The following is a 26210-nucleotide window of genomic DNA, read 5'->3' as shown; positions in this document are numbered from 1 at the left end:
ATACTTTTACGTGTGCCTAAAATAGCCCACTCTTTCTGAAATTCCATCTCTCCTCTTTACACATTTACTTCTCTAAGGAAATATGTGATCCCTTTCCAAACCAAAGTTTTTTAAATCAAGCTTAAACTATAAACCACAGCATTCTTTGGGGATATGCCTACATTGCACACAGCAGAGGATTGCTGTATAAAGAAGGAATTGGTGGTAAAAGAGTTAGCTCAGGTGCTGGTAGCAGCTCATGCATAGCAGTGCTAGAGTCCCTGTGGGCTGCTGTCTGGAGAAGCAGAATAGGTTTGCCTGTGCCTGAAGCTAGATTGGTATCAAGATATCAAATAAGCTGGCTCTGTCATGTTTATTCTACACCATAGTCCCTCCTTCTTTTATTCTGTAGAATGGTTCTATTTTCTTTGGTCTTAAAGCTCCTAATGTATGTTCACCTCTTGAGATGTGGGTTGCAGCAATAGATAACAACTAAGAGCTTTGTCATCTACAATGAGGAATGGTATAGATTAAAGAAGTGGAATTGTAGGAAGGGACAGAAGTTGTGTGTCCTCATTTCCTAGCCAGGGCTGTAGGCTATAGGCTGTAGCCTGTGGTGTCCCTGCTGAATTCATGAGGTGGGCTGCAAAGGATTCTTTTCAGCACATCTTGCTTATAGAGAAACTCCCAGTACTGAGGCTGAAGTGAAATCCATGAATTATTTGAAATGGAAATTCCCATGAATTTAACCAGAGATGAAAATACCAAAAAAGCCACTAGCACAAACCATACTTTATACATATATAATCTAAATATTCAGGAAATTCTAGTACCAATAGCTCTGGTTATTTTTGGCCCAACCGAAACCAAAGGCAATAAGCAGTAAAGTCTACAGTGCCCATTACAGAGGCAAATTCTCTGCCAGTAACATATATTTTTTTGTTTAATAAAAAAAAAATAAAATAAATAAAAATAGCTAGAGTGTTCCTTGGCTATGTGCTCCTCTGAGTGGGTTTCTTCCTTTTCATCTTCAGGGGTTTAGTTTGGCTGGGCCCAAGGAAAGGGGTTTCCTCCAGGAGACTTTTTTTCATTGCTCCAAAAATTCCTGATCACTTTGCTTTCACTGCACCCTTCCAAATAAATTCTAAACACATTTCCTGCCTTTTCATAGCATCAGCACTGTTAATACAGTGGATGACACTGTTAACATAGTAGTAGGCAGGTTAAGGAGTGGCAAGCATGAAATGAAGGGTTGCTGGAGGAACTATGAAAAAATATTCAAAATACCACCTAAGATTTAAACTAGGTTTATGTTAGTGGGATGAATTCATTGGATTTTTTTCCTATCTGACTCTAGCATAAAGGAGTGTTCAGAGAGAAAGCTTGCTAAATTAAACCTTAGTGATGTGAGTAAATTCAGGATTAGCTGAGATACAAATTTTACTTTTTAATCCTTGCTGTGATTTCAAATCAGGCTTTGAATTCACCTATGGATCACTGGACTCATGAGACCTAAACACATAATCCAGGCCTCAAAAACAAAAACAAAAAAACACGAGGCAATTAAAAAGGTCACAAGATCTCCAAAAACCAATGTTTTCTTCCTTCCAAGTCTTCAGGTATATTTATGCAGAATTCTTCTTTGCAGTCACAGACTGCAAATCAATCACAAACAAGCCCTGAAATTCTCAAGCAATCTCATGCCAGGATCAAAGTTCTTTAGAATCCCCAAATATCACAAGGCAAGTGATGAAATCCTGGAAGCTGGCATAAGTAGCTTTCAGATTGAAATCATGCACTAGCCAGTAGTCTGGTACTCATTTCTCTGACCATTGGGAGTTAATACCAGCTGAAATTCTAAGTGAAACCTGGAGTGTTAATCCGCATTAAGGAGATCTGGGGAAAGCAAGTGCCTTAATCCCTGCAAACCCTGTGATAAAGTTGTTACTGCCTGTCTACATGCATACCTCATGGTCCATTTACGTGGACATCAGTTGAACCTGTTAGGGTAGCAGGAGGCTCAGTAAAACAGAATGATCTTACCCTTGTGTTTCCCTTTAAATTTCAGACAGTACTACAGGAAATCCTGAATTTATCTGAGATAAACTGTAGATACAGACTTTTTCAGATTGCACTTGCTTTCTTCTAAGTTCTTTATCCTGTCTGCTGCCAGGACTACTGGGAAAGGAGTCCAAACACTTACTGGTCTATTCTCACACCTTAATTTTACGGTTAAGTTCATGATAACAAATTCTGACCTAACTCCAAGGAAGGCCCAAGACCCACCATCCACAGCCAACTGTAAGTTTGTCATTTACTGGGCTTCTGCAGCAGCAAAGTTGGGGCACAAACACCATGTGCAAATATGGTGCCCCTAAGTAAGTGCGAGAGAGAGCACCTAAAGCTGGAGTTCAGAGAGATCCCTTTCATTCATCCATGAGAAAAGGCCTCATTCTAATTGTTCAAGCCTGACTGGATTGCATCACTTTCCCCCTCATTTCACTCCCTCCCTCATTTGCACCCCTTGTTGGGCAGCAGTTGAGTGTTGAGTAGGGGCTGCCTTAATGATGCATGCTGATCGCTTCATTCCCTGTTGCCCCCTTCCCCCCTCCCCCCTTTAGCCCCCCAGTGCCTCCCCTAGGGCTTTGAAGTGTGTTCCCGTCTCAGGCTCCAGTTCAGAGGTCACTTTGTTTATTTATGCAAAGCTGGCTCATCTGCGAAATGGGGCTTTCAAGGCCTCTGACATCAAAGGCTCCAAAGCTGGTCACATCAAGTCAGAGCAGAGACTGGCCTTGCATTATAACAAATTAAAGCAACTTTGTGAATCATAGAGAAACATTATGGCTAGAGTTTTGCCTCATAAAAAACTGAGATGTTTTGACTTGGGGATGGGTGCTCAGAACATGGTATTGGTCTGAAAACAAGTCATGCCCATTCAGCTAGAACATGAAGCCTCCCCAGAAAGTCTGTGGGTAAATAAAATTTGATCCTGGCTCAGTAACAGCCTGTGAGTATTTCCCATCAGCTCCTCTTGGAGTCAGATCATTATGCAGAATTTTCCATTTGTTTTAACTTTTAAGAGTCAGTGGAACAATTCTGCTGTGGTAATAAATGGTAACCATACTCTGCTTATATGGTGCTCTTTGTCCCATAGGATCCCATTTGTCAGCTGATGGGGTTACATACAGAAATCCCTGTCTGAAGAAATCTAACCTGTTTTGTGAAAGGAAATCAACCAGGAGGACACATGACAGGCAATATGCACAGAGCATCATGCTTTCTGGAGTGTGAAAGAGCAATTTGGCCATGACGTCAGCACTGATAGCCGAGGCTTCATACTCTCAGATGCATCAAATCTCATACAGAAACAAGCTCACAATCCCCCTTTCACCCCACCCAACACCCAACACTTCCCCAGCCTATACCAACCCATGGCATCTCAACCTGGGAGCTAACTTGGAACAACATCCTGGGGGGCAGCAGCTGGGGGGCAGCACTGGGACGGCATTCCTGAACAACTGGGTGCCTTTGGACCCATTCTGACCCAACCTTTAATGGCCAGGTGTGATACTTGGAGGGGAAGGGGGCTACACAGGTTTGTCCCTTGTCTCCAAGTTTATCACCTGACATAATATGATAGTTTGTCACCTGACCTGATATGGGAGTCTTCCACCTAAGGTTTCTTGACAAATTATTCAAGCTTTCTAACACCACAAAAACAGCTTGTAGAGAGAGGACACCCAAATCATGTGCAGAGCATGTATTTTCCTACCCCCAAGATACTCGTGACATAAAATTAGTCAGTGATTATTTTTCAAGGCAGGTTTTCCACTTAGTCTTCCAACTGGCTGCTCTCCTAACCCTGTGATAGTGTCCAAGATGTCCAGCACAGGATGACCTTCCAATATAGGTCACGGAAAAGGGAGCTCGTAGGAAACTTCATCAGCTCATCCTTCTTAGCACTGCCTCTTGCAGTAATCTGCTGGCAGCCAGGCTGGCCCTGCTGCATAGCTGGTTTCACTGCCCTTTGGCTGCTGCTGGATTTTTTGTGTGTGTTCTTATCACCCTGACCTGGCTGCCTCTGTGGGAAGTGACAAAAGTTTGAATAAGCAATCAGTTTATTAGGTCTTTTTTGAATATAGCTAAGATTCATGATTTTGATTACCAATTCATTCTTTACGTGCTGATCATATATATTTGAATGAGACTTGTTTTCTGAGGCCCAATCTCTGTCTAATAAGGAAATTCTTCAAAACAGGGAAGAACAGACACTTCTTATGTAAGCAATGCTAACTTGGATGTGGTTGTGTCAGGTGGAAGTCAAATCTCATTGATATATCTGAATTAAACAGGGCTCATCCATAAGAAGATTGCTCCTGAGATATCTATCTCCTGCTTTTCTGTTCCACTTTTTAAATAATGCGCTTCGTTTTGGCTCTCTGGTACCACAGTTCTGTGCTTAAGACACTCACCCAAGGTGCGGGAGAGGAGGTTCAAATGCGACTGTGAATGCAGCAGAAGGACTTGACCCTGGGGTACTCTCATCCCAGATTAATGCTTTATTGTTATATTACTGGCTGTTCTCCTGGCTTGCTCACACTTCTAAGCTTGCACTGAGATTCCCTTGTTTCAAGGAATCACTCCCAAATGAGCTTTGCTGAGTTCCATCCAGTATTTCATAAATCAGACTTTTTTTTCTTTTTTTTTCGCAGTTCTCAGGTTTTCTTGCAGTTCTTGCAGCTGGAACAGAGATTTCAGTAGCATCCCCTCACCCATTGTGCACCTCTGGGTCTGGGAAGGAGGAGTAGTTCTATTCTACACAAGTTTCCATGTTTATGACATTTCCACTCCACCTAAGTCTTCTGCTATGTTTTGTTGTTAACATTGCCACATTCCTAACAAGCATGAAACTGGTTCCAGTGGATCTAAACCAACAAACCTAAATGCATGTGGCTACTTCTTGCTACCCTGCCAAAGTATTTATTTCATATGCTCACTGTGGTGACATGAGCTATCCCAATCTCTTCCCCCAAAACGATTTTCTCTGGGTTTGGTAAGTTACTCGGCAAGTTTGGGATTTGGTGGGATAACAACCCAAGAGGCATCTTCAAAAGATCAAACAGATTCAGGGCAATTTTATTGACATCAAAAGCTTGGCAGCGTGTCAAGAGGTGTTGAGGATGCCAGTCGGTCCTGGTGTGCAGGCAGGAGGAGTGCACATGGGCTGACATATTGTAACATGAGGCAGGAGGCAAGGGAGGCTGCCCTGCTCTTTGCACACTGAGCTGGAGAGGATTAAGATATAACTGACAGGACATCACCACTTTAAGGCCTTAGCCACTTTTAAGATATTCGGCAGCTTAACAGTGTGCAGGATTCCTGCATCTCTGACCATACTTTTCATTTCTTCTTCATTACCCAATACATTTTTATAATGGTACTAAAGGATTTACTAAATTCTCTGCCATGGAGCATCCAGAATTTCATTCACAGCCCAACTGGTATTTATGAGAAAAATTGTACAAGCACCAGAAAATAATCCGTTCAGTATTTTAACTGAAAGGACGCAATCCATCATAAGCAAGCCACCATATATAATGGGTAAATTTGTACTGCCTGCGTTCAGTTTGCCAAGGCTGTTTGCTGAGCGTGGCTGCGTTTCACGCTGCTTCCCCACTGCTCAGCCAGGAAAGCCTCTGGGATTCCAGGGACGGCGAAGGGTGAGGGAGGTGGGACAGGGCGGGCGGCCAGAGCGAGCTGCTGGAGCAAGGGCACGGCGTGCTGCGGCCCTGAAAGTTTTCTTTACCCCTCGAAGTGACAGCTGCACATACCTCTGGGGGGAACCGTGCCGAAGTCACCACGAGGAGAAGAGAAAAATCTGCCAGGGGTGAGGGGAGACAAACCCTTATGGCACTGCAGCTTCGCTGCTTAAGAGACAGCAGGAAACGAGAGCCAACCATGTGGCAGCATAAAGTGCCCCATGTTGAGGAGACAGGGTGATTTTCCAAACTAATGGAAACTGGGCTGAGGATGGGGTTATAGCTATGGACTTCACTCACAAAGCCAACATGCAGGTTTATATGCCACTATTTAAGCCCATTGCATCTTCTGAAGTAACTATAAAGAACAGTTCTACTCTTTGCACATTTTGCATATACAACTCTCTATAAAAAAAATATTAAAAAAATACAGAGCTTTTTCTCTCCACTGAAGAGATTAGTAAAGAATTTTCTCTCTTTTGCCTGAATTATTTTTTCTTATGAGTTTGAGGAGCTGAGCATTCAGAGGGATTCATTCCTTAGATTAGGCATTTCCACTTCTCTTGCTGGCATTTTACACTGCTGTAGAGGTAGTTCTGATAGTTCTTACTAAGGTAGATCCTGCCTTCCTCTGACCTCTCTCTGCCTACCAAGTTGCCGTCACAGAGATGAAGACTTTAGTTCTGGCTTTATTACACACACTTAGAATCATAGAATCATTAAGGTTGGAAAAGACAATTAAGATCACCAAGCTCAGCCACTGACACATCCCCACCTTGCCCACTGACCATGTTCCTCAGTGCCACATTTCTAAGGTTCTTGAACACTTCCAGGGTTGGTAATCCCACCACCTTCCTGAGCAGCCTGTGCCAATAATAGGAAGTGATTAGGGGCAGAGAACTGTATCATTGCTATAGGTGGATGGGCAGCCTTAATTTCTTTTTTTTTTTTTAAACATACATGTATACATAAAACTTTTCCATGCTTTGACCAGCCCTATCTTTGTGTTTGATATCCCTTGAGGGCTCATTTGACCCCTCAGCAAACCTGCTTGCTTTCCTGATTTTGTATGGAAACTGAAAGGCAAATTAGTGGCCCTAATTCCATTGCTTGTGCTCTGTGTGTTACTGATCACATAAGCCTTCATGACCTCCCAGGTTTAATTATCTGTAATTTTGACTTATACCATTATTTGCATAGAAGGTACAACAGATCGGCTCCTCCTAGAGAATGGCAACCTGTAAACATAAACAAAGAGTCTTTTGTTAGCTATTAATGGAAACATTGATTAATCTCCCATTGCTTTGGTTGCTTGCCGAAAAGCTCATAAAGCAGCAACTAAATTGTTTACTAAACTGGCTAAGCTGTACATGCCAGGATATGAATGCCAAATGTATGTCAAGTGCCTTTCAGCTTCACGGTGCCTGCAGGAGGAAATGCAAACTCCCTTCATCACACTGCTGCACTGCAGGAGATATTCCTAACATCTTCACTTTCCTCTCTGTTGCAGATGACACCAGCTCAGGAAAGAACAGCCAGACACCTGAAGGCTCTAATGGAGAATATGAAGATCATTCTGGGAAGCAATGGGGTAAGGAACAGTGTGTATTTTCCTTATGTTCCTGTCCAGTGTTGTTCACACAGCATGTTTCTCAGTTGCAGAAAGAAAGGAAAAGGCAGAGCAAATGGAGTGAGTTCTTCCTGCAGATGCTCAAATAATAAACAGTCAATGTGTATCTGTGGGTTTCAGGAAGAGAATGAGCGAAGTTGCAGTTGGTGTTTGCAGAGTCTTGGGCACTGGAGAAGTGAGAGAGGAAACTTGGTGATTGCCCCAGCTTGCCAACCAGCTACCATTGTGGAAGGAAATCACTGGGGAAAGCGCCTGCCCAACAAGAGTAGGAAAAGATAGATAACCCTGTCCTCATTTTCCCACAAATGACTGAGCTCTTATCCTAAAGATCTGAAAGTACTTCAGTGCTTGGTAGCACATAGGATTATTTCTGTACATATTATTAGTACATAGGATGATTTCTAAGCATCAGGAAAGCTTGAAGCAGCACTATCACTATGTGGAGGTATACATGGCAGATCACAGCAGACTGCATGTTTTAGCTAACCACCTAGATTTGTTATCTAGGGAGATGAGATAGCTGTACTCCTTCCCAGCTCTTTGTGCTCATAACCTTCTGCTTCATTTCACTTTCATTAGCTTGAACCTTCATGGTAAACAGGTTTCAGCAAGAAACCCATGCACAACACTGTTTCTTTGTCCCTATCTGCTCATGTTTTCCCTTGATCTTGTGCTTGGCATAATTTATACTGTACAAATGTGCTGTTCATGTTTATGAAGCAAACACCAAGCGATGTGGAAGAGAACAAGCAATGAAGTATAAATAATACAGGGGCACTTTGTAATGACCTTCTCTGGCACTCCAACAAGCAAAACTTCTGTAAATGGTACAGATCTAGGGACGGACATTTACCAGCACAAACTCAAAGGAGACCTTTTCTGTCTCACAGTGCTGCTTCTCTCTCCATCTCCTTTGTGATTGTTGAGCCTCTTTTTCTCTCTTATGTGTGTGTCTGTCTTCTTCTCCTTTTTTGTCCACTGTCCTTTCTAAACTCGTCCAATTCAGGCTTTTGTCAAGGAAGCATTCAGGGCTGTGTAAATGGGATCTGATTTCAGCATATTGCATGTAGGCTGAAGTAGCTTTTGAGAGCGCATAATCACTTAACTTTCCCTAAACAGAACAAGAAAGAGAAAGAGCCAAACAAGTTTAGCTTTACTTGTAGCTTAGTGTGTATCTGAGCAACGTTGCATGAGAGATGAGTGCAAAACTTCAGACAGATTTATGGGAATCAGAGCAGGAGAAAAATACAGAAATGTTATAGGTCTGCTTCTGGGGAGAAAGTTTCTCTTTTGCACCACTCTTACTGAACACAGAGATCACGTCCCGAAATACTGCTGTGGAAGCAGGAAAGGGTGAGGGGAAAGGCCTGAGCTTGCAGTCATTCCTAATATTCAGCCCTGATGGGGTTAATTTCCCCTCTAGAGGCCAATTGTTTTGGTGGAAGGGAGCCTCCTCTTGCAGCAAATCCTCAAGGGAATACCCAGAAATTTACACAGAAGGAGCTGTGCAGGGGGTTATTTACGCACCAGGAGCTGTGCAGGTTAGTATGTCACACTTGCTGCTCAGCTGTCATGGCAAGGATTCTCAGAGCCAGAGTTGCTCCAGTTCATTAGATTACACATGAAAGTCTCTGTATGGAGAGCAAAGCATTTCTCAGCAAGAGTTTGAAATAACATGAAATGGCTGGGACCCAAAATGACAGTCAAGGAGGGCGAGAGGAGGCTGCAGAGGCAGATGGTTTCTCCTAAAGAAAGAGACTCCGAGAGAGGGGAATGCCAAAGGGTGTCTTCTTCTGAGAGGAAGATCTGTAGGTCAAGGCTGCAGATGGGTGAGAGCACCAGGGGACAGGGTCACAGACCTCGGAGGGCAGTGGCTGCAATTTGAAGATGCATGGAGAGAGGAAGCTGCAAACTAACCTCCTCCATCCATCAATTCTCCACTATAATGCACATCCTGGAGCTTCTGCCCGTTGCTGGGCAGCAGGGCTGACTCTATAGTAGGTAGTCCCACCTGTAGCAAACTTCCCCAATATCTGAAGTACAACCTTCTTAGCTTGCTTTGATGTGCTGTGTTCTACTGATGTTGTGGATCTCTAATTGCAGTGGTTGATGGGCATGTCCAAGCCAATGGCCATTCATTCTCTGTTTTTCATTTTCTCCAAGCAAAGAAAGGAAATACAAGAAAAGCTGTAATTTCTTTTGGATTTCCAAGCTTTTGCCTTGCAACAAATCATATAGCATTAAGTGTCTTAAAAGCGTGCAAAGCAAAGCATTTTTTCTTTCTACTGATTAATTAGACCAACTCATGATTTTATAGGAAGATCCTCACCAGTATTACTAAAGCTACCAAGGTATGAAGATGCCACTTCTTTTCCTTCTGGAATTCTTATCTAATCCAAATCTGAGGGCATAAATTCTAGATTTTGCCAGGTGAGGGACCTCACATTTCTCTGGTGTTCTTGTCACTGTTTCTAGGAATACTAGTTATTTCGATCCTAAATCAGGGTAACTTTATCTTATCCCATGATTCTCTCCACCAGCAGATATTGCTTCATAGTACTGGGGATGGATGGGCATTAGGTTGACTCAAGTTTTCTTTTATTGTATATTTCCATGTGTTTTGTTTGTTTCCATGTGTTGTGTTTGCTCTACTCAGCACTGGTGAGGCTGCACCTCAAGTACTGTGTTCAGTTTTGGGCCCCTCACTACAAGAAAGACATTGAGGCCCTGGAACGTGTCCAGAGAAGGGCAGCAAAACTAGTGAGGGGTCTGGAGCACAAGTCTTATGAGGAGCAGCTGAGGGAGCTGGGATTGTTTAGTCTGGAGAAGAGGAGGCTCAGGGGAGACCTCATTGCACTCCACAACTTCCTGAAGGGAGGTTGTGGTGCAAAAGGGTCTGGCCTCTTCTCCCAGGCAAATAGTAGGACCCGAGGAAATGGCCAGAAGTTATACCAGAGGAGGTTTAGGTTGGATATTAGGAGAAACTTTTTCTCTCAAAGGGTGGTCAGGCACTGGAATGGCTGCCCAGGGAGGTGGTGGAGTCGCCGTCCCTGGTAGTGTTCAACAGGCGCCTGGATGAGGAGCTACGAGAGATGGTTTAGTGCTTGTGGTACTAATAGGAATGGGAGGGTGGTTGGACTAGATGATCTTGCAGGTCGTTTCCAACCTTGTGATTCTGTGATTCTGTGTGATTCCTTTGGGTCTTTCAACATGAATGCTACGTAAGTTAATACTCAGTGGATCTGATGCCTTTTAGTTCAGATGATTGTTCAAACGTCTTGCTCACTTCTAAGACTGCGTTACAGTTTGAAAAGTTGTTGACCCTTCCCAAGTTCCACAATAGCCAGTGAGAACTAAGAGGCAAAAACGTCTTCAAAAAATGAAGCTATAAGTGACAACCAAAGGACTGAGAAAATTGCCAGCTTAACAGGAATCTGTGGCTTTTTTGTTTGGTCTTAGCTAAGGTCTTGCATTTCTGGCATAGAATATGTTAACAATTATAATGTGATTGAGGGGTCACATTTTGCCTTTAGCATGATTCTAGTATTATTTCGTGAGATTCTTTGACTCAGTTGCCTTAGGGACACTGAGGAATTCTGGGGTTATTCCATGCATGAGGCTAATGTATTCATAGCAGTCCTCTAGACACTCGACTGCATCAGACTGGATAGTGCTTTCTATATGAGCTGGAATATGAGATGTCTTGTATGGTGCTGCTGAGAGCCTCTTGAGAAAATTTGGCCATAATGTTTGACAGTAGCATCCTGCTTTACATGCCTTTTGCTAATGTCAGTTGCTCATGCCTTTTGCAGCCCAGCCCAGGTTCACCCAGCCTGCAAAGATGAGACGCAGAGTCATCGCCCGTCCTGTTGGCAGCTCCATCCGTCTGAAGTGTGTGGCCAGCGGCAACCCACGGCCTGACATCACGTGGCTGAAGGACAATAAGCCCCTCATGCCCCATGAGACTGGGGAGAACAAGAAGAAGAAGTGGACACTGAACCTGAAGAATCTGAAGCCAGAGGATAGTGGGAAATACACCTGCCGAGTGTTTAACAAAGTTGGGGAGATCAATGCGACTTACAAAGTTGAAGTGATTCGTAAGTGCAGCCTCTATGGTGGAAAGGGGGGGGAGGGAGCTATCAGAAAGGGGCTGGCTGAGTTAAGAGAGCATGGTTTTGAGGATGTAGTGCTGACAGCTGGATATAAACTTGGGTAAGTGTTAGAAATACCAACAGGAACCATCAGAGAAAATGTTGCTGAAACTAGAATAAACCTAACATCCGAAAAAGACAGAGTGTTAATAATACAGTTTAGAAGTTCCTTAATAAAGAGAAACTCTTAGGAAACTGTCATCTCTGACATCACTCACATGGCATAAGTTCACAACTGACCAATTCAACCCCATACCGCTGACAGTCAGTTTAAGAGCAAAATGAGAACTTACCAAGAAGACACTTCACAGAGGGCCATAAAGGAGGGGTGGAAATACTAGGATGGTCCGGATTACTTTATCAGAGTGAAGTGAAACCAAGCAACTGAAAAGTTACACTAGACATCTGTAATAAGAGACTCACTTCATTAGAGAAATCTCCCAAGGGAATGAGCAGATATCTTATGACTAGATTGATTAGCCAGACACGGCTTCAGGGCCAGATTTTTAAAAGCATTTAGACATATGAAAGTTCAGGTGGATACAAATGAGATGCTAACAAAATTCTAAAATTCCACTGAAGTTCTGTGTGTATCTTCAGTCCCAGCCCTTAGAAGATGAGCTGTGGGGGATTACCTTACTTTGTGATGTAGTAGAGTAAATTGCTCCACTTACCGTCTAATATTCTGATTTTTGGCCTCTAATCTCCTGTTTCCCCTATTATTACTGAAGAAAATTATACTCAAAGCTACCTAAGTCGACCAAAGTAGAATTCTTATTCTTAAATCATCATGCCTTGTCTATGACATCATCATAAATTGTCATGGAAATGATTATGGAACAGCCAGCTGAAGAAGAAGATGAGCAGAGTGGGGGAAGATAGAATATCCTTCATTAATGAGGAGCAGGGGCACGAAGGGCTATTTCCAGCCACATGGAAAGCATGTTGTTTGTCCGTCTGTGCATGTGTTTTAGCATGAGAAAGTTTATCCCAGTGTGAAAGATTGTTCTTAAAGGTAAAGATCTGGTCTCTGATAAGTCCTTTCTCTAGAATAACAGGAATTAAAAGCACATGTGGGGAGCTCTGTTGGGCTCTGAAGGCACAAACCTGCTAGACATCTGGATTTGATAAAGATGCAGCTGTGTGGAGACAGTAAAAACATGTGTTTACACTAAAACCAGGAGCAGAGACAGGGAAATGAATCAAGCCCCATCCTAATGGCAGCTGTGGCATTTTCACTTCATCAAAACCAGACAGCACCAGGAACAAACCCCTTTCTGTGTCCCTGTTTATCTTGGTTTTTATCAACTTAAAGATGTATGTAACCTTTGTTTTCATTAGCTTTTGCTGGCTAGGAGTGAAAACAGTAACGAAAGCTGGAACCAGAGTCAGGCAGATAAGGGCATTAAGCAGTCTTCAGACGTCTTTCTATTTTTAACATCATTCTGTGGAGTATTTCAGGTTTTATTCAATTTCCTCCTTTTTTTTTTTTTTTTTTTTCTTCTTGAGCCTCCACTCCTAAACCCATCCTACTTATCTGAGTCTCAGTCTCCCCAGCTGTGATTTCTGCTTGTAGTCCTATGGAGACCCTGGTGGTATTTTTGTTTCCCAGGCACATCTTTGGAGCTCTCATTGTTGACAGTACCCTGACTTTTTTTGAAAGAGGGTCCATTGTTCCTTGCTGTCACCTCAAAGCCTGTGCTGGTGGGAGCTGTTGTGTTACACGATCAATCCAGCAGTGTTTTGCCTTCAAAAGTGGTTGATGATTGCCAGCAGTTACCACCCACTGTGATACCATCATTTCTCTCTGTGCTTAGGAAAGAAGTTTTCAGTAAATCCTTGTCCTTGTTTCTGTGATGCTACCACCAAAATAAGATCCTAATATTCCTAGGAATCAGGAATTTAGTTTTCTTTTGATTTTACGTTATATTGACACAACTTATGGCTTATGATCATGCTGGAAAGCATGGTCTTGTGAACTTTTGTGTTTGATTTCCTTTCCTACCATCTTGTTTCCTTCATTAGCTGAGACGTGAAACAAAATTTGAGTGAGAAATGGAAGATTTTGCCATTGTCTAGAAAAGATCTCTGGCTTATTATTTGACAAATGTTACTTCACAGTGAGTGTGTGGACAATTAGACTGAAAAAAGGAATAATAAAAGCAGATGATAGGTGAGGCTGATGCAAGATTTTCTGCACTGGTGGTGCCTGTGGCTTCAGCTGCTCTAGCCCAGCAGTGGTGATATGGTGTGGGATGACATCCAGTAGAGTTTTGATCCCATGGACATATGCCAGACCCAGCAGGAAAGGTGACAGACTGCTCCCAAGGGATTCCCAAAGCAAAGATGTGAGAAGTCCACAGTCTACCCTCACTGCTGATGGACAATCTGTGAAGGAAGGGGCTTCTTCCCATCTGTTTTTTTTTTTTTTTTTTTTTTTTTTTGTCTTTAAGAGATATTTGGAAAGACCAAAAGGAGAAGGAACATGTCTTACCCCAAGTTCCTGTATCCAAACTGTTGGTAGCCTCATACTGCAAATAATCTGATCTAAAAAAAATAAAAGCCCTTGTAAATTACACCCTACCAGAGGCAGTGATAAAAGACACAGAATCACAGCATGGATGAGAGGGGAACCTCTGGGTCCTTCTGGCTCCATCAGGGTCCCCCACTGAGCAGGTGCCCAGCCCCACGTCCAGGTAGCTTTTGGAAATGCTCAAGGAGGAGAGCCCACATCCTCTCTGGTCCCCGTACCAGTGCTTTGGCAGCTCCCACAGCAATGCTTCCTGATGGAAAGAGGGAGCTCTTGGGCTTCAGTTTGTGCTCAGTGCCTCTTGGCATTGAGAAGAGCCTGGCTCTGTCTTCTTTACATCTTCCCTTCAGATATTTCTACTGATAATTGATAAGACATTGATAAGACATTGATAAGACATTATTGGAATCACACATTTACAGTTAGATAAACCACTTAATTCATGTTCAGACCTGCTGTATTGTTCAAATTTAATCCCAAAAGTGTTTTATTCTTTTGGCTAATTTCAAGCCATTTATATTCCTCTGCAACCTTTCAAACATTCTGTAGGTGCAGGTACATCATTAAGATCACATCTTGCTGGGATGCATTTCCTGAGATATGTTTTAGTGGGAGTACAAGGAAGGATGACCTCTTTTAGCTCTTTCTCATAGTTGCAGCCTGGGAAATGGGACTGGGGAAATTCAGCTGAGATCTCAGCCTACTGTATGGCAGAGAGTTGGATTAGACAATTTTTTGCATGCATTCTACATCTTATTGCAATGGTTCTGGAATCACGAGTTAATCAGGTTGGCAAACCCCATTTTCCATGGAGCTCCTTGTGTTTTTGTGCAGAGAGAACGAGATCCAAGCCCATCCTGACAGGGACACACCCCGTCAACACAACGGTAGACTACGGTGGGACCACATCCTTCCAGTGTAAAGTCCGCAGTGATGTCAAACCTGTCATCCAGTGGCTGAAGCGGGTGGAGTATGGCACAGAGAGCAAGTACAACTCTACCATTGATGTTGGGGGACAGAAGTTTGTTGTGCTACCCACGGGGGAGGTCTGGTCCCGTCCTGATGGCTCCTACCTGAACAAACTGATGATTACTCGAGCCAAGGAAGAGGATGCAGGGATGTACATTTGCTTAGGGGCAAACACCATGGGCTACAGTTTTCGCAGTGCTTTTCTCACAGTCCTGCCAGGTGAGTTGTGCTTTTATTTCCCCAGTCTGAATCAGTATCCTGTGTTTTGGTATTTAGTAATGCATTACCTGTTGTTCTCTATGAGCCTCAGTGATGCTGTGCTGATTTAAGCTAGTCCAATTCTACTAAGAATATGTGAGCCGTGATTTAAATCAGCCCCTGCTGAATTTCTCTTGCTGATGGTTCCTTTTCTCCCATCCATGGGGATCAACAATTCCAGCAGGGTGAAATACAATGCAGGACCTGGAAATCATACTGCAGTTACAGGGTTCAGCAAGAGGGTGCAGGAGGTGAGAGGGGGACTGAATAGCAGCACAATTTGCAGCCCTATTCCCTGACATTTCTCCTTTCTCTTGTTCTTACTTGTATTGCTTTACTGGTAGAAGAAAACAATGATGCAAGCCCATAAAAGGAGAGAAGAATAAAAACTGTCCTGGTCACAAGAAAAGGAAATGAATGAATGTGAAAGAGGGAATGATTGATTAGTTAAATTCTTACCCAAAGATCCCCTGAGGAACGTTGTACCAAACTCACTGCTGCTTCCTGCTCTCCGCAGGCCTCAGAGCTGGTGTCTGTGTCCAGCTGAGGCTATATCCTGTGTATTTCAGGCACACCATCTTCACTTTATCATTTACTTCATTTAGTTTTGCCCAATAAATATTTTTATTGAAAGGAGAATCTCCTTCTGCCTCATTTGGACATGTGAATCTAGCTTTAGAACCATCACCTTTATAACAAAAATCCATCTTTCTGCTTTTTCATCCCTTTACCTGCACAAGGCCAACACAGATAAGAAAATGCAGGGGCTGGAGCCAGTATCAGAACATTTTAGCTGTCAGATCTAATGCGATGTCACTGGTCAAGATATCAGTAAGAGACAGAGACCATAAACTCTCCCAGAGTATTAGGACTGTTGTTTTTTTGTGTATGTAGTGGGAAAAATGACTCCTATAACTAAGCTACCATGGCTACTTTTGCTCTATGCTTGCCACACTCTGCATCTTAGAAGTCATCAAAAGTCAGCAACATGAATTTAGACACCAACAGCATGTTGCCAAGTAAGAGAAAAAAATTCAATTCGTCCTTAGCACCTTCTTCTGCATCACTTAGATTTAGGACTAAACTCCAACTAGAAAGCCAGTGTGAAGCAGAAAGCTGTGTGGGTGGGATATAACTCAAAGCCTCTGGAAGTTTCCAAACTACAACAGCCTGATCCAGCTCCCACTGAAATCAGTGGGAGACTTTCCATTGATTTGAATGGCACTATAATGAGGCGCCTCATACCAGAACCAGCGCCCGCAGTCCTGCTGTTATTGGCAATAACAGAGAAGGAGAACCCAGCTTGCCCTCAGAAGCAAAAATGTGGTTGCAAGGCCATGAGTTAGAAAAACAGAACTTTGCTCATAAATCTAGCAGAATTGACATAGACAGCTTAGAAGAATAGTATGGTTGAATATCAAAACACTTCTGAGTTAGCCCAGCAGATTTCTGCCAAACAATGTAAAGACTATTGTTCTCGTGGTCAGCTGATGGTCATTTCCCTGATCCTGTCTTGCTTTGAGCAAGGGGTTGACCTCCAGAGTCCCCTCCAGACTAAATTAGTCTGTAATTTCCAGTGTTGGATGAAAGTTTTGTCTATTGAGGTCAGCAGTACACGTCCTCCTGACTTCAAAGAAGCCACATGGTATATATTTAATATTTCAAACTAGCCATTGAATTGTTTGTCAAGGAGAGAAAAAGACATGAGTATTTTAAAGAAGTTTGGCTTGAAAGTTAAGTGATATATGTTTGAAAATAACATTCTGGGCTGTTTGGATAGCCTGCGGTTTTCTAAGTTTCTGAATGTCACCCTGCAGGCTGAACTCTGCACCTAGGTATTTTTCAGGGCTTTTGAAAGCAACAGCTGGTAGCTATCTAGGAAGGGACTTTGATAGCTGGGGTCCTAGCCCAGTACTCCTTTGGGGTCTATAAATCGAGAGATCAGGCTGTGAAACCAGAGTGACTGCTCAGGAAGGTGCAGGCTGCCAACAGCACAGAGATTAGGCAGCTGTGAAAGATGCTGTCTGGAGCCTTTCTTATTGCCTTATTGCCTTTCTTAAATGAGTTTGCTGCCCATGGAAAGCCAATAGTAGCTCCAAATAAATTAGTGGAGAAGGAGGCCATTTGGCATCAGTAGTTGGGCAAGTGAAATGTTAGTTCCCTGTTGCTTGGGCACCAAGGAGAAGACATCAGCTCACTTGTGATTTTGACCTTTCTCTCAGCTACACAAGAAACTCAAGACAACCCCTCCAGAACACCAAATTCTTGCTTCCTGCCCTGGCAGAGCGTAGTTTAGTAGCTCCAGTATCACTAAAGTATGTCTAAAGCTGTTCAGACACAGATATGCTCAGTAAAAGCAAGCATGCAGCATGTTGTGGCTCTGTGTGATCCAATTGTGCTGCTGACATGGAGATAGTACTGGCATGCCATGTGTTGTGTGCTTCCATCTGGACGGAGAAGCCCATGCCATCACAGAGTAAAGGTGTTAGGAGACTCTTGGGCTGGCTCTAGTATATGTACATCCATTACAGCTTGGATAAGTTAAAAAATCCCCAAAGACCTTCCCCTACACCAAAGAAAATTAGTTGCTTGTCCTTCCAGGAGCACTGAAAAGCACAGCAGTTACCAAGTACAATGTGCTGGCTTGATTTTTCCCTCGTTACTTAGTCTGGCAGAGTTGCCATACAGCCTGTACAAAACCAGCTCAAGTGTGACATCTGTTTCAAATTTACCTTGGCTGCTTTTAATTAACTCTTTCTGTCTCTTCCCTGCCATGATGTCCATCCAGATCCCAAGCCTCCGAGTGCACCTGTGCCCCCCTCCTCAGCCAGCAGCCTTCCCTGGCCTGTGATCATCGGCATCCCTGCTGGGGCGGTCTTCATCTTTGGGACAATCCTCCTGTGGCTTTGCCAGACCAAGAAGAAACCTTGCTCCCCACCAGCTGCTGCCCCTGTGCACCGGCCGCAGCCCCGGGACAGGATCTGTGTTTCCCAGGTCCCAGACAAAGACTGCATCTCCTCCATAAACTATGAGGAATACGTCGCCCAGCAGCAGCATTTACTGTCCCAAGGGCCTGCGCTCGCTCCAGCCATGGCATCCAAAATGTACCCAAAGATTTACACGGACATCCATACCCACACCCACTCGCATGTGGAAGGCAAAGTCCACCAGCACCAGCACATTCAGTACCAGTGCTAAGAGGGCGGCCGTGTACAGAAGCTCATGGGGGCTTTTCCTCCTGGTACCTCAGAAGAGACTGCTCAAAGTCAGCTCACACTGCCAGCAGTAGGCAAAGCAGACAGAAAAGATTATATATATGATTTTAAATATATATATACATATATATATAATTGTATATGCGTGTGTATGTGTGTATATATATATGTGTATATATCTATATCTATCTATATAAATATATATATAATAGAGAAAGACAGAGAAAAGAGATTTTTTTTTTTTTAATTATTGCAATCAGGATGTAGCCAAGGAATAATGAAGGAACTCCAAATCCCAGCAGCTAGGCAGCTGTCTCCACCAGTGGAACCTTCCTGGATTTTTTAAGTAAGGTGGTGGCAAGTGAGACAGGATGTAGGGATATAAACCACCGCCTCCTTCTGTTGCTGAAAGGAGCGAAAAAAGGTGACATGGTGCTTTTCTAGGGCAGGCACCCCTGTTCTTGTGCTTGCTGCATATCGTGTTTTGGTGGGAAGACCCCAGACCTGTCCCATTTATGTGGGAGAACCTTTTCCCTTAGAATGACTCAAGCTTAAAGATTTAGTTCCAAAGCACAAGGAGAAATGACCAACTCACCTCTTCCTAATAACACAAGGGAAAAAAAAAAAAAGAATTTATGTTCCCAAAGTGAAATGTGGAATGTTTCTCAAGCACAGTTGTCTTGTCTATAATGCTAACCAAGATGCTTGCTTCAATTTCTTCAAGTTAAAGGCATTGAGTTCCCCCATAGAGGGTTTTACAGAGCACATGTCACTGCCCTAGTCCCAGGACTCAGTGCCACTGCCATGAAAAAGGAAGGAAGGAAAGAGGAACGTTGTACAGAACACCTTTATATTTATATTTAAGAAATAATAATAATTAATAATAATAATAATTGAACTGCTGATGGTGAAGAAAGCAAAACACGCTGCCCTTCTCTGATGGCTTACGGTGACAAGCTACTGGATTCTCTACATCAATGCAAGATACGTGAGAACATAAGGAGAAACAGAAAAAGAAAATGAAATAATAATATTGTAGGAAAAATTGCATTTGAGAAATATTCACCTAGGTTGTGTGTGGTTGTCCCCTCCCCACAGGTAGCATTTTGGAAATGATACAGTTTCATTCCGGTTTGAACAACGGTGAAAACAGAAATAAAAGAGATTAATTAAGGGCCATATTAAATACCTGTATGGACTGGAAATTAATCCAAATGCAAATACAAAACCTTTGTAATTCTATATAGAGTTTAAACAGAAGTCATGTATATTTAATTTATTTTGTTAAACAAGAAAAAAAATGTATGATATTTTCCTCAAGACTGGCATTTCTATGCATATTTTTGATCAAAGAAAATAAAGATTTTTTTTTTTGCAGGTTCTATAGATACCACGCTCAGAATATGCTCAATGTAAAAACAGTAACCAGCTGCACTTCTCTGTATGTCTTCTCAGACATAATCTCCTCGTATTATCTCAGGTTCTGAGTGCCACCATTTACATTAGAAAATTACCTTCTCCACCATTTATATTCTGATTTTTCAGGTTGGATATTAGAAAAAATTTCCTCACAAAAAGGAGTTGTGATGCATTGGAATGGTCTGTCTGGGGAGGTGGTGGAGTCAGCATCCCTGGAGCTGTTCGAGAAAGATGGAAATGTGGCACTGAGGGGGATGGGTTGGTGGGCACGGTGGGGATGGGTTGGTGGTTGGACTTGATGTTCTTAGAGATCTTTTCCAACCTTAATGATTCCATGACTCTATGATTGTGAGGATCTGCAGTGACTGGGTCATTTCCCATGGGCCACTTGTCACCTCCAGGAGCAAAGAGCTCTGCTCACAGGGAAATCTGTTTCCTTAATGCTTTTTTTTAATGTATTTTTAGGGGGGAGAGTGAAGGGAAGTGGGATAAAAGGTTGCAAACCACAAGCCTGCAGGTGTTTTTCTTTTAAAAAGAATGTTTCATAAATCAAAACATAAAAATTTGTGAGTCTGTAAAATGAGCTTCAGCCTCAGGGTGCTCAGGAGGAGAAAACACATGATGAGGTGAGACCTTTCCATGATGCTCCAGTGATGGAGCAATTGTTTGCTGCTTGCTCGAGTGCCACTCAAAGCTTGTTGCAGGGAAAAAAAATATATATGTGCCAATTTTTAGGTTTGAAACTACTTCTTTCTCAATTCTGCTCTGCAAAAGAGATCTTCAGCTTCAGCTGCTCTGACTTAGAGTGAAACACTTCATTTAAGCTGAAACAAAAGAGTGCTTCAGGCTTTTGTTTTCCTCTGAGTGTTTCCAAAACTATTTGCTCTGCATCGATTTGCAGTTATTTTTCTGCTGACTTGTTGCATCCTCAGATGCAAACCAAACAGCTCTCCGTTTGCTCAGCTGGATCACTTGAGATGGGGTCCTCATTCAGCAAAGCACAAACACTCCCACTTTCCCTCATCAACGCATGCCTCCCCAAAATGTCTCCCTTTTTGCCTTGGCCACCCAGGTCAATAACTCTCTTAACACAATGGTTTTTCTGTAGAGGTTATAACAAGGCAAGCTACTGCTATTTTATTATTATTACCAATATTTTACACTTTTTTTTAAGCGGGTTAGTTCATTAGAACTTCGTTAGTGCCATTTTATGAAATTCATAAAAGCTAAATTCGCTAAATGGATGTCTCTGCATACATTCTCTCTGCTTCAGGAAGACTTAAATACGAGCACTGAGGAGGACTCTGTATATGGCAGTGCTCTCAGTGGCTACAGTTTATTGAGTCACTTCATGGAGAAAGCCAAAATACTTTTATACACTACATGCATCGCCAGTTTTTTAAGAAGACAGCGTGTGGCTGATACCAAGAGCTATGTCTTACAACTCATGCCTATGTGAACCTACTTTTTGCACTGTGGTAGGCACTGAGAACATCTCAGCAGCTTTCAGGGCACAGTAGCTGTACCTGTAAGCTTGCCAACCTTCCCAGCTATCTGTGTTGGTGCTACAGCAAGATGGCACCTAGCTCATGCTGATACCAGCTTTAGAGGAGGTGCTCAGCCAGTTTCATTTGGTTCAGCCCTGTGCAAATCCTAAGTGATGGCCTTACAACACTTTCTAATAGCAGCTATATCATTGACCCTCAGAGCCTGCATTTCCCATAGGGTATAGTCTTCCTGCTGAGCACTTTGCTCTCAACTGCGGCCTTCTACCTGCTATGATCCAGGATGAGACCCTTCCATGATGCTTCCAAGATGATGCTATGATAGCCAGTTGGCTCAAGTGGAAGGAGCTTCCTCCTTCCTGTTGAAGTTCCAGCTCTGGTGGAAGACAGTGCAAACACTTTGATTTGCACATATATTTTATGTCCTGTCTGGATCTTGCACTGACTTGCTAGGCCTGAGTGGATTTGGTGTTTCGAGGAGTTATTTTTCCTCCACAGGACACCTATAAGCACTCTTCAGAGTCACTGTGTCCCATGACTACCACCTACCACATGCCATTTCTTTTTTAGGGCTCAATTGTGCCTTGCTTGCATTGCAAAATCTTTAGCCTAAATAAATTCTGCCAGATCCTGCGCATGTCAGAATATTTTGTTTTCACCAATGAGACAAGATTTGGACTCATCTCTGCTCATGCATACAGGGCATTTAAAGAAAATCGTAGTCTTGCTATTAACTACTGACCCTATTTGGAACACAGAAGTTTCTTTTGTTTTATACATAAGAATGCGTATATATATGGTCATATGCATGTAAGTACTGGGCTGTGATACAGAAAATAGTTGTACTTTAAAAGCCATCAGGCTTCAAAGATCAAAAGAACATCAGGCTTAAAGCTCTCCATCTTTGTTTAATTTATTTGCATTACAGATCAAACATGGCCTTACATGTCGGTTTGTGTGTGGCATTTTTAAGCTTTGTATGGACAATGCTTGTACTGTCAGCCCTTTTAAACTGAAAACCTTTATTAGACATTTACAAATAAAAAGTGTTGTGTGATTTTCAAACAGTAGCAAACACAATAACTGAGGACATCAAAAAGAGATGGGATGGCACTGTGTGCATCTGGCTGTGCAATAAAAGCTAGAAAGGAGGAAAGAATGATTCTCTTAGGTTGTTTTGAGGGAAAGGGTGGTGGGATGTGTGTGAATACACATGAGAAATACATGCCAGAATGATGAAGCACACAGCACTGAAAAATTCTCTCTGCACCATGACCCAGCCTGATTAATTAATTGCGTATGTTGTGAATCCAGGGCAGACTTCTTGGGGTGGTTTGGAAAAGTTTTCTAATTACTTAGTGAATAAATAGGCTTAGGAGAGACATGGATCTGTTAGAGCATATCCAGGGGAGGGCCACAAAAATGATCCCAGGGATGGAACACCTCCCCTGTAAGGATAGGATGAGAGAGCCAGGATTGTTCAGCCTGGAGAAGAGAAGGCTCCGGGAAGACCTGACAGTGGACTGCCAGTATCTAAAGGGTCTATCAGAAAGAGGGAGACAAAATCTTTACCAAGATATGTTGTGGCAGGACAAGGGGAAATGCTTTTGAACTAAGAGGAGAGATTTAGATTGGATATGAGGAATCAGTTTTTTACAATAGTGACAGTGAGACACTGGCACAGGTTGCCCAGAGAGGTGGTGGATGCCCCGTCCTTGGAGACACTCAAGGTCAGACTGAATGGGATCTAAGCACCTGATGGAGATGTAGGTGTCCCATTTCACTGCAGGGGGGTTGAACTAGATGGCTTTTAATCCAAATCAAACAGTTTTATGATTCTATGACGTCTATTTTTGATTGCTTCACCTCCATAGACAAATGGCATAGATGCACCATAAGCCAAACTAAATGTAGCAAGATGAAATCTTGGGTATGCAGGTGTCAATGGCAGCATTATAGTGTCCAGAGAAGAGCAGGGGGTTTAGGCTGAGACCCAGCTGCTCCAGCCCTTTGGGGTGAATGTGTGGGTGAATGGCTGGGTGCCTCACAGCAGCAAACATCCAATTGTGGCTACAAAAACAGTGATAAGACTGAAGAGGGAGATGTAAGAGGAGCAGCTGAGGTCCCGGGCCAGGAGCAGAGCAGGCTGAGGTGAGGCCTCACGGCAGCTACAGCTTCTCATAGGGAGCAGAGGGACAGCACTGAGCTCTGCTCTCTGTGACAGTGACAGAGCCAGACAGAACAGCATGGAGTTGTCAGAGGAGGGGCAGCTGGGGATTAGGGAAAGGGTCTGCACCAAGGGTGGTGAGCATGGAACAGGCTGACCAGGGCAGTGGGCACAGCCCTGAGCTGCTGGAGTTCAAGGAGTTTTGGAACACTGCTCTCAGATGTAGGTTTGGATTTTGGATGGAGCTGTGTGGAGCCAGGAGTTGGACTCAATGATCCTTGTAGGTCCCTTCCAACTTGGGATATTCTATGGTTCTATGATTTCAAATTCAGTTCACCCAACCTGTACTGGAGCTTGGGCACAAGCAGCTCTGTGAAGAAGTGGCACAAGTAGGGCGAGGAAAAAGAAATATTTCTATGTCAACTCCATTTCTATGTCTGTCTGAAATTCTTCAGACTTTTGAAGTAAAGGAATAAAGCCCCACAGGAGATGTAGCATTGGATAAAAACTGGGAGGTGGTCAAAAGTTACTGGGGAATTTTTCATGGCTTTGCTATGTAGGTATCACCTCTGCCTATGTGGGCTACCAAAGGAAGGGATAGAGCCTGCATCTCTCACAAGTGTCACATGAAGGATGGGTGCTATATGGGTACTGTGTTCAGACACGTGGTATTGTGAATGCTGTTGTAATGAAAGGCCATAGGGCCTCATCCAGAGATCCCTTCTGGCCTCAAAGACATGCAGCTGAGGATACAAGCACAGCTCCATGCCCCAGGATTGCAGATAACCACAGATGTGCAGCACAGGTATCAACATTTGGCACGTGGGCTGCACACTCAGCTCTGCTGCTTGCAGCCCTACTTCCTTCCAGGCTGTAAGTATGTCAGCTCAGCATTTTATGGCTTATTACTAAAGTAATGGTGTTATTTATATAAAATGGAGTTGTGCATTGACATTTTCAGCATCTGCAAATAACCCCTTGTGTAAACAGCAGCATAATCCTGTGAATACACACATCCCACTCTTTTACATTCAGTATTTTGGCAAATCTTGCTGGGTTTACTGCAATTGGTGTCAGGGAGGATTTACACGTGAATTGAGAATAAACACATGTGCTTAAATGGCCTCTGAGTTGTTCAGACTTGTTATTGGTGAAATTCTCTACAATCCTTTTTTTCTTCATGCAGGGAGGGCAGAATCCTTCTCAGAATTCATGTTGGTGTGGACACAAGTCTGTCCTGGCTCTCATTCGAACACATGGACTCACTAATTGGGTTGTAGAGCTTGGCCAAAGTGAACCATGCAGGTCTCCTGCACACACCTGGTCCCATTGGTGGTGGGCACTTGTGTGCATTCATCTGCTCATGCATCCATATAGTGAGGATTCAAGGGACATGGCTACAAACACACCCAACTTTATGGGGTAGGCTTCACCAATGGAGCTCAGCAAAAATTTCAGAGGGAAAAAATAAGGCAGGAAGATGTCAGCCTGACGAGGGCCAGGGTCTGTGATCCAAATGGGACCCAGGCCAAGTTGCCTCCACAATGGGGGCATGGGAGAAAATGCTACTGGTTAGGATTCTGCAGGTATTTCAGACTTGATCTTGACCTTACCTTACCAGCAAAGTGTTTCTTGAATTTAGATTTCTATCTTTTAAAACTTTGCTACAAATGCTAAACAAATGAAATAAAATGCATTATTGAAGTTGAAAAAGAAAACGGAATTAAAATATTAGTATTGCATTGACTATTAACTAGCACATACATATTGTCTGCTTACAGAGCAGAGTCTGGAAGAAAGAGAGTGCCCATTTTACCTTTCGTGTTTAGCACAGGCATCTTTGTGTCTGTTCACCATTTTCTGATCCCTCGGAATAATTCATGGTGCAGTGACCTCTATTTGTTAGTATTTCAGCTTTTACACTTCTTCCTTTTCTCTTTCCCCTTTTGCCAGTCTGTTGTAATTAGGATTTAATATATCCTGCAGTACATATGGGCATCAGCAAAGCAATGAATATTCTTTTATTCTCTCATTTTCACTAACCAAATCCAGTCTGCAGTGCGCTTTCCATCTGAGTTGATCTATGCTTTGGTGAGAGGAGTAATAAATAACACTTTAGAGCAGACTTCAAAATGCCTTTTTTCTTTGATCTGAGTAATTAAGGGAGTCAAGTTGCTGTTCCTAAGCATTTTCTGATGGAATTACACGAGTTACACAGCTCTTCATTTGTATGTCATTAAACATTATGTTTTATTGCTGCTGTTCAAACAATTAGTACCTAAATATGCCCCATATTCTCATAAAGAGGCGGTAGCAGTGCTAATATTAATGCCCTGATTAACAGTTTGTTCCCATCCAGAGTCCACCATCATGCCTGATTGCCATTTAATGTCAATCAGATCTTTACTGATGCCCTTCTGAAGTCATTCTCTTCTGCGGTCATTTAACTGCCCAGCAAAATGAGGATAAGTCAAACAAGAAAGTTAACTGAAAATGGCATTTCTTTTAACACACGGAATTTTTAAAAGTTCATTACAAGTTTTGGTTATAAAAAGGCCACTGCTTCATGGTGATCAGTCATTTTGACATTTTTATGGTGTTTTTATTACCCCTGGCTCATTTCCATAC

At 42.9% G+C, this 26210-nt stretch overlaps 1 protein-coding gene across 1 annotated transcript in view; it reads left to right on the top strand.

Annotated features, from left to right (window-relative positions):
* FGFRL1 (fibroblast growth factor receptor like 1) overlaps positions 1-18641 on the top strand; it is a 164904-nt gene extending 146263 nt beyond the window's left edge. The window contains exons 4-7 of the mRNA XM_042871089.1: positions 7249-7329; positions 11181-11465; positions 14884-15237; positions 18065-18641. Coding sequence (XP_042727023.1) covers positions 7249-7329; positions 11181-11465; positions 14884-15237; positions 18065-18474 — 1130 coding nt within the window. The 3' untranslated portion in view covers positions 18475-18641. The remainder of the gene's footprint in view (positions 1-7248; positions 7330-11180; positions 11466-14883; positions 15238-18064) is intronic.
* The last annotated feature ends 7569 nt before the right edge of the window (positions 18642-26210 follow it).

Source organism: Lagopus leucura, unplaced genomic scaffold (genome assembly GCF_019238085.1).
Source record: "Lagopus leucura isolate 7727_CA_CO unplaced genomic scaffold, USGS_WTPT01 Super-Scaffold_100004, whole genome shotgun sequence".
Classification (NCBI taxonomy): domain Eukaryota; kingdom Metazoa; phylum Chordata; class Aves; order Galliformes; family Phasianidae; genus Lagopus; species Lagopus leucura.
This window is presented reverse-complemented; position numbering and strand designations above follow the sequence as displayed.